General features: G+C 45.5%; 1 protein-coding gene across 1 annotated transcript in view; it reads right to left on the reverse strand.

Annotated features, from left to right (window-relative positions):
- Window positions 1-10,000, reverse strand: part of cdkal1 (CDK5 regulatory subunit associated protein 1-like 1) — a 273,052-nt gene that overhangs the window by 46,626 nt on the left and 216,426 nt on the right. The window contains exon 11 of the mRNA XM_076280154.1: window positions 6,330-6,510. Coding sequence (XP_076136269.1) covers window positions 6,330-6,510 — 181 coding nt within the window. The remainder of the gene's footprint in view (window positions 1-6,329; window positions 6,511-10,000) is intronic.

Here is a 10,000-nt window from a genome sequence, read left to right on the forward strand (position 1 = left end):
CAAGCTCATTTATCTCTGCTAACGCATCAGACCACTGGGACGCATTACAGAGGCCTCACAAGGACACACAAACACACACACACACACACACAGACACAGACACACACACACACACACACACACACACACACACACAGACACACACACACACACACACACACACACACACACACACACACACTAACACACTAACACGCATGCACGGACGCACGTGCACACACACACACTCTTTTTTAAAAACTCTCTTTCCCTTTGTCTGTTTCTGTGTCTTCTTCCCTCCCTATTTTATCCCTCATTCTTTACCTCTCTCCTTTTCACTGATCCCTTTGTTTTCTCCTCAAAAGGCAATCCATTCATTCCTCTTCTCTTTTACTCTTTCATCCTCCTCTCTCTCTTAACTCATTGATCTATGGTAGCAGAGAAGGCATCGCATGGCCACGCGGCAGGGCTGGTCTCCGTGGTAGCCACATTGTTTCCGTGGCAGCACAGCTGGGATGTGCGAGCCTGCTGAGAGACGAGGAGCGTGCAGCATCCTCTGTGCTTTATTAAGAGGCCAACACACACACACACACACACACACACTGTGTCCAGTGCTTCTTCCTCATCAGCCAGTGCTTTCTGAGAGGCGGGCTGACGGATGATGCTGTTTCTCTGCAGCAGGTGTGCCTCTCACACAAACACCTGTCCAGTAGCCTCTGGGAAAAACAATGCCACAGCAGGCTGCTGTTATGTGTGTGTGTCCACCCAGGGAGCACTCATACAAACATGTAAACACACACACACACACACACACACAGAGAATCGGTATACAGCACTAGTTAATGGATTTTTTGCTATTAATGCAAAAACACAGTGAAACTACTACATAGTCCTAGTTCTATAAACACCACCAAATGCAAGCACACACACACACACACACACACACACACACACGCACGCACACGCACAGTCGCACACGCACAGTCGCACACGCACTGCTCTCGTGGGTTCTGTCAGCATCTCTAATGGCTGCAGCAGCAAGAGGGGTTGAAACATTGATGGCCTCCTCTCGTCTCCTCAAATCCTCCACGGCCACATCGATGGGATTGGAGCGCAGAGCGCGGAAGAGGAAAGGAAGAGAGAGAGGGGGGGAGAGAGAGAGAGAGAGAGAGAGAGAGAGAGAGAGAGAGGAAGAGAGAGGAAAGGGAATTGGAGATGAGTAGAGAGGCCTTGAAAGACACACACACACACACACACACTAGTGCCTTTGATGGTGGATCTTCAAGGATCCTGGATGCGGCAGAGGATCTGCTTTTGGCCAGACCAAGTAAAGATCCATGAACCTGGGCACTCAAACACACACAACTTTCTGCAGGAGACCGCCTCAAAGATTCAACAAGAGCACAAGAGAGGAGAGAAGAGAAGAGAAGAGAAAAGAGGAGAGGAGAAGAGAGGAGAGGAGAGGAGAGAAGATAAGAGAGGAGAGAAGAGAAGAGAGGAGAGGAGAAGAGAGGAGAGAAGAGAGAATAAGAGAAGAGAGGAGAGGAGAAGAGAGGAGAAGAGAGGAAAGGAGAGGAGGGAAGAGAAGATAAGATAAGAGAAGAGAGGATATAAAAGAAAAGAGGAGAAGAAAAGAAAAGAGAGGAGAAGAGAGGAGAAGAGAGAAGAGAGGAGATAAGAGAAGACGGGAGAAGAAAAGAGAAGAGAATGGAAGAGAAGAGGAAAAGAAAGGAGATGAGGGAAGAGTGGAGAGGAAGAAAGTATGCTCCAAAATGAAATATGGTCCAAAGGCCTCAACTCCATGGAAGGTTCACTGCGACCTTCAAAAGTTACAAACTGAAGCTTTTTCAGACTCAACTTTGAAAAGTAAACTTGAATAATTAACCAGCATGTACCATAACCCTCCTGAACTTATTGACAAATGCCCCCCCCCCCCCCTTCCACACACACATTTCTTTTACAAAAAAATGAGAATATGGTCTTGACATGTCAATAAAAGCCTGCACCAGCAAATATACTGCACTTATAATTGTATCCAGAAGACTGCAAAATGAATTCATGTCAATGTAAATTAATGCATGCCAATTCAATGTGCATGAAAGTCAGTGCGAACACACACATTAGGTTTTCTAGTGCCGTACTAGTGCACAAGTGTTTCTTGCTACGATCCTGTTCCCGAGTCTGATCTGGGCCACAATAGGGCCGGCTGCGAGCCGGAGCCCACCAGCGCCAGGGAAGGACCGCTCTGGGTGTAGTGTCATCAGCAGCTGTGCAGTCTAATGAAGAGGAATGGCCATGGAGGACACGCACACACACACACACGCATGCACATGCACATACACACACACACACGCACGCATGCACATACAGATACACACACACACACACACACGCACACACACACACATGCATACATACAGATACACACACACACAAACACACACATACAGATACACACATACACATACAGATACACACACACAAACAGACACATACATACATACATACAGTACAGATACACACACACACACACACACACACACACACACGCACGCATGCACATACAGATACACACACACACACACACACACACGCACACACGCACATACAGATACACACACACACACACACACACACACACACACGCATGCACATACAGATACACACACACACGCACACACACACACACACACACACACATGCATACATACATACAGATACACACACACACAAACACACACATACATACAGACACACACATACACATACACAAACAGACACATACATACATACATAAAGTACAGATACACACACACACACACACACACACACACAGACACAGACACAGCCACACACACACACACACACACACACACACACACACACACACACACACACACACACTCCAGTGCTCATGTGCAGGTCACACACACACTCCAGTGCAGGTCAGGCAATAAATGAATAAACAAATAAACAAACACACACAACAGTGGCCCTCTCCTCGTTATCCCCTCGGCGCTGGGCATTTTTCATGTTGCCATCGCTGCCGTCTCTCTAACAGCCGGAGAGGGACAACGGGGCGCGACTGGCTTCACAGAGAGGGGGCCTGACCCGGGGGAACAAGTCATTCACCAGTTCTACATCTGCTGGCATATTGCGAAGAAACTCTGTGTATTACATGTGATTTTAGAGAGTTAGGGCGTACTCACACTGGGCACGGTTCTCTCCCATTCTTGGTCTGCACTCACAAACTGTACCCAGGCACGGTTGAGCTGCTGTGTTCTAGAGCAGGGGTCTCCAACCTTTTTGGGAATAAGGGCTACCTGAAGACCCGAAATCATATGGAGGGCTACTCATTTAAAACAAACATACCCTCACCCCTTTTTTGCGAGGGTAGTCCTCCTAAATAATAGGCCTATGTGATTTTTACATTTAAATGATCAATATTGTGCAGGCCTATACGTCTTTATATATTAAGCAACTGTATTTTCAAATTTAATATCAATAACCTATGCAACACTACCAACATTTTTGTTCAGTTTGTTCATTTCAAAGTTTGCATGGGGAATCTAATCTATTTATTTTTTTTACAAAAAAAAACTATCTTTTTGTGCAATTAATAATTTGGGTTACAATTTGTACCCAATTTATACCCACCCACCATTATGAATTCAGGGGTTGTTTAAGTTCTGATTTCAGTGGACAATTCGGTTTTAACATTTCAATAGTAATCGCCCACACCACCCTAACATATGAAAACTCCTTTTAAAGTTATTGCACACCTGAAATGATCCATGATCTGACAAAAAAGGGTAATACACAGTCCTGCTCAGTCATGCATGCTATAACATTTCCAGCGCTATTATACGGCAGTTGCCTACGGAGGAGAAAAGACCTGTGAGCTAAAGCAATTGTTTTTCAGTCCTTGAACAATCATGCAAGAACCGTATTTGACGAACATGGAATGGCCACAGAACTTTTGCAAAGATATGCTTCCATTGGCTACACCAGACAAGCAAGTTTTTTCCCCCTTTACTGTCTATGCGTGTAAGCAGCGTGTATGCGCTCCGCTTCCGTTGTTGTTTAAAGATTGAATGGGAAACGGATTTGGAGCCAAAGGCTAAAATTTAACGCAGCTACAATTTGTAAGGTATCACCAATATCAATTTAATGTTACAGATGTATGGCTACATACATTCTTAAAATGGTTCTGGTCTAGACTTAAATATCTATTGAAAACTTCACAATGGAGCGTGTTTTTTAGAGCGTGATCTGCAGGCGACCCGAAGGCTATTTTTAGAAGGTGTGCTGGGGGCGCCTCATAGCCGTCCCGCGGGCTACCTGGTGCCCGCGGACACCGTGTTGGAGACCACTGTTCTAGAGTCTTTGCATAGGCGCGATCATAAAGCCCAACTGTACCGTGCCCGGGGGGGCATCTCCTCAAGCGGACCCGGGCACCGATAAACGCACCGTACCCGGGGTGGGGTACAGAGCGATCACACTGGTCAAACGAACCGGACTTTGGGGGTAAAACGTACTCGGGTACGGTACGGGTGGCACAGTGTGAGTACGCCCTTAAAGACCATGCGATTTTTTAAACCAATCACCTGTCAATACCACCATACAAAAACAACGTCCTCCATTTTCTTTCATGCTCTGATGAAGGCCATGTGGCCAAAACGTTGGCATGTTTGTTCTCGACTTGGCCAAAAATAAACAGGTGAAATAGAGAGTCCAGTTCTATGAAGGTTGTGCGTGCTACCTCATTACCTTTGGGTAGTTCCGTTTGGAATCTGTCACTTTGGTTTAGCACCACGCACAAAGACGGGGAAGGCGCATCCTCTCAAACAAAATTACTTCCACGGGACAACAAACATCACACAATCCCGATGGGAGAATGAATCTGAACGGCCAGTGCTGATTTGTGGAGGATATAAATGACATTCCTGCCCGAGTTAAACACACAAAAATATGAAATATATTGAGTATGAAATATTAATTATATTTATACAGACAAATACAGCCAGCTAGAAATGTGAATACTGGATCATTTCAGTTATTTGCTTGATCCATTTGAATGTGACTTGACAGACTAAGTGTGTGTTAATCATTGGGAATAGATGGGAAATTTGAGCTCGTCTCTGAAGGTGCAAATCCAGGCAGATGGTTTTCAAGGCCATTTGCGGAGGACATTTTTGACATAATCGGAGCGTCTCTCCTTTCATCCCCTGACAGGCGCAGTTTCACGTCTTGATCACGGATCAAGCCGTGTGCACTCGGCACTCGGAGGAAGGAGATTTGTTTGGGAGAAGTCATAATAACCTTCACAATAATTGCAGCGTGACGAAAGCGATAAAAAGTTGTGTGTTGGCACGGGTCACTTGAGTCTCTCGACTGTGCCGTGTGGTGCTTGACCCCAGCGTGACTGATGACTGATGTCGAACATGAGCCTTTGCACTGTTTTCAGCAAACACAATGGGCCCTTTCTCCACCAAGAGAACCTGTCTGAGCCTATCAATTGTCACACACTTTCACATACACACATTCATGCACACACTGACTGTTGGTGCTGCTTATCACTACAGTGGCCTGCACACCTCAGGCATACAAAGAAATGTGCACACACAAACACACAGTCTACATCAAGCCTTACTTCATCATCCAATGTTAAATATTTGCTTCATTTAAATTGATTGATGCACTTTTCCTTTGGTAACTGTGACTGTGAATTGCAAACATTGTGTCGTAATCCTCAAAATAATACCAGCCGTCAAAACTACGGTCCCAACATGCAATGGGCCGTTACGGTCTTAACACGTTATCTTGTCTGTGTGATGGGTTACCCTTAGACCAGTGGTTCCAAAACTTTTTTCCAGCGTACCACCACCTACATCCTGACACGGCTCACGTACCCCCACCAACCGACTCATAAAGACGTTAACACATTGACGCCTTCCAGGCATCATGTTTAATTAGCCACCCTACATGATATACAAATAACAAAATCAAAATGTGCAACTGGTCTATGAGCTCTCACACTAATAAAACAGTGCTGAGAACAACATAGTGAAACACAAAGAACAAAGAGAACATAGGCTTAAGATTTAAAAAAAAAAACAAAAAAAAAACAAAAAACATTTCTAACACCTTTTGGTACCACCGTTTGGGAATTCCTGCCTTAGACAGTTGGCTTCAGTTCAAGGGTTCCTACCTACTTTTCTCTCTTGATCTTAACAGTGATTTGCTACGCAGATCAATGTTTTTTTGAAGCAATGATTAAATTGATCCATGAAAGAGACGCCACTGAATAAAGCATGATGTGGATGTGGGGGTGAAAAGGGAGGATTTACCACATGCGCTGGGACCTGCTCCATCTTAGCGGCGGGCGTTCCGGGTCGCGGGTAGAACTGATTGATGAAGAGACTCGGGAAGCGGTACGTCCGCACCAGCTCCATCGTCTCCTGGAAGTCCGACTCGGTCTCGCCTGGAAAACCACAGATGATGTCTGTGGCGATGGTGATGCCTGGGACCCTGTGGGGGGAGAACAGGAGAGAGAGAGATGAGAAGGAGGAGAAGAGGAGAGGATGAGGAGGAGAAGGTGAAGAGAAGAGGAGAGAAGAGAGGATGAGGAGAAGCGGAAACAAGAGAGAGGGAGGAGAAGAGGAAAGAAGAGGACAGAAATAGGAGAAGAAGAAAGAAGTGGAGAGAGGGATGAGGAGAAGAGGAAAGAAGAGATGGATGAGATGAGAAGAGAAGAGAGGATGAGGATAAAAAGAAGAGAGAAGAGTGGAATGAGGAGGATGAGGAGAAGCAAGCACAGGACAGTCAATAGAAGGAACAGATGTAAGTATGGTATTAAAAATAACAATACATGGGTAGCCTTTCGTGCGTGTTTGTTTGTTTGTGTGTTTGTGTGTGTGTGTGTGATGATGATGGACAGCATTTTTAAATCCAGTGATCTTGATCTTTACATCATGTCAGCATACACAAATGAGGACCATTAGCGCGTTCCCAGGCAATCTTACTAGAGGCCTGATTATTATTGGCTATTGATTATTGCCTCTTCAAAGACTAAATGAATGGGAGCCGATGCAAGGCCAGTGGATCCATTCATCTGATCCGCACACATTCATTTATTATTGATAAGATGGCAATGGGAAATAAAAAATTCTTTAAAGACAAATGAGGACTGATCTAAACAAGGAACCATGAGACCAAAACATCTAATCTATTCTCTGGGACAGTGTTGAGGTGGCAATGACATGAGGGTCTCCCCTCATAAACTGCTGCCTTTTCTGCTGTGTTTGCACACACAACTCACTAAATTGCATTTCTTAAAAAGGCTGTTCACTTAGTAGACTTGTATTCAAAACAACTCACAGTCCAAGATGTGTGTACACATGCACTTCAGCCAGTGAATGGGTGTGCTTACTGGGAATTGAGCTAATGAAGTGCACACTGACCAACTGGACCTGGAGCCTTGGCAAAAGGAAGCAGTGCTTGCTCTGTGGTGCTGTTTTTCCCGTCTGCACAGACAAACTGTTCTCACACTCCTATGCGTCGTACATCCTCTCCCTGTCTCACTTTATCGCAGAGTCCACCACCCACCCCGTCAGTGTGTGTGTGTGTGTGTGTGTGTGTGTGTGTATGCGCATGTGTGTGTGTGTGCATGGGCATGTATATGTGTGTATGTGTGTGTGTGTGTGTGTGTACTAATCCTTCTTTGACTGCCCTCCTGCCCTTTCCTCTGCCTTGCATGTTTTCGGCCATTAGTCTCTCCCTCCCACTTCTTCTCTCTGTTTAATTTCCCCTCCATCCTCCCACAATGGACAGGTCTTCTTTGCAGATATTTATCTTGGGTTATTGACAATCCCCAGCATAATGTGCATGTTTAATCACGTTAGGACTGCAGTGTCCAGCCAACAGATAACCTCTGCCCTATTGACAAGCTTCCTTCACGTTCACACATTAATATTCACGGTGGCCACAGGCACTTATGAATCCTTGACCTTTAAACACACACACACACACACAGACACAGACACACACACACACACACACACACACACTTGCACACACACACTCGCACACACACATTCGCACACAGACACTCGCACACACACACACACAGAGTGTAAAAGCCTGCCAGCAGACTTAAAAAAGCAAAGCCGAAAATGTGTGAAAATGTGTGCTTTAGTGTCGGATATCTTCACGCTTCGTAGTTACAGTTTTGTAGTTTTGGCAGCTCTCCCAGAGCAAGGTTTTGCAACGGAAATGCAGCATTATAACACTAGACTCTATTAGGGCATTTGAAGTGACACATATTTGTGTTCCTTTTAGAATTTACCAATTAAAGGCTGACATAAATATAAATAAAAGGAATACAATTTTAAAATAAAATAAAAAGTCAAAGAAAGAATAAGCCTCCGGAAAAAATACTTGGCCAGTCCAGTCGGCTGTTCTTCAAAAACAACATGAAATTCAACATCAGAACAACAGTGATACAGGAACTCTTCAGTGCTGGGAAGGTTAGCTGGGAGAATATAAAACACAAACACACACACACTTCTGAAAGGCCACTCAGCTTTTCAAAGCTTGTCAGATGGATTTGCACTAAACAGCAGGGCTCGGCACAAGGCCACTGTGCTGAAAGGGGAAAGGGAGTGTGTGCACCACTGAAGGCGGCTGGAGGAGGCCTGCTGCATGGCTACAGAGGGGACTAACAACACAGCCATTTAGTAAAGCATCCTCTTATAGAGAACCCTATTTGAGCTGGGACACAACACAATGGCACGGCAGGCTTTGTGGTGTGTGTGTGTGTGTGTGTGTGCGTGCCAGCAGATGGGCCAATGCTTTTATGCTGTGTTGGGGATGACAAAAAATAAATTGCAGTGCCTTTTGGAGTGGACATAGAGAGAAGATAACAGGATGGGAGGATAGAGAGAAAGAAAGAGAGGAGGAGAGAGATAGAGGGAAGGATAGAGAGAGAGAGAGAGGAAGGGGGGAAGAGAGAGATAGAGGGAATCATAGAGAGAAAGAGAAGGAGAGGAAGGGGGGAAGAGAGATAGAGGGAAGGATAGATAGAGAGAGAGAGAGAGAAAGAGAAAGAGAGGAAGGGGGGAAAGATGGAGGTGTAAGAGAGATATAGAGGGAAGGATAGAGAGGGAGGCATCTTCCACTGCCATTACAGAAAACTACATATACAACCACGAGTGTACTGTAGTAATGAAATCCAAGAAAATGACACAGACACACACACACACACACACACACTTTTAAAATCAAAGAGGGTAGAAAAGTGCAGCTGTGATTGCTGAGGCCTCAATGAAAGCTGTAATACAGAGATGGACACAGACAAAAGAACAACGGCAGGAGGAAGATGAGGAGGAGGAAGGTGGAAGGGGAGGATAAAAGACATGAGCTGGCCCATCTGTGGAACTCTTACTCACAGAATTAGACCCCCACGTGTGTGTGTGTGTGTGTGTGTGTGTGTGTGTGTGTCTGAGTGCGCATGCAAGCACACAGGCACACGTGGACGCACACGAGAGACGTGGGGTCGCAGTGTCTGGCTGTGTGTGTGTGTGTTTGGGGTGTCCATGTGAAAGCTTTTGTATATGTGTGCCTGCACACGAGTCTGCATGAGTGTGTGTGTCCAAGCATGTCAGGTGTGCACACATGCTGGAGTCTGTCTCTCTCTCTCTGTGTGTGTGTGTGTGTGTGTGTGTATGGGTCAGGGGTGGTCACTCCCCTGGGAGGGTCCTCTGCTCTCAGGCAGGTAAATGAGAATGAATGAATGAATGAATGACTCCCTGTCACTGTCTAGAGCACAGCCAGTGTGACAGCATCACTTGTGAGCTAGAGACAGACAGACAAAGACACACACACACACACACACACACACACACACACGCTACCCGCTACTCAGGGAGCAGGTCACCACTCGGATGGAAAGATGCTTCACCTGAACTAAATATCGAGACAGCAATATATAGTTTAACTTCTTTTATTGTGATGCGTTATC

Source organism: Alosa pseudoharengus, unplaced genomic scaffold (assembly GCF_046254945.1).
Source record: "Alosa pseudoharengus isolate Yale_2024_CS ecotype anadromous, Long Island Sound unplaced genomic scaffold, YU_APseudo_1.1 YU_APseudo_1.1_scf_12, whole genome shotgun sequence".
NCBI lineage: Eukaryota > Metazoa > Chordata > Actinopteri > Clupeiformes > Clupeidae > Alosa > Alosa pseudoharengus.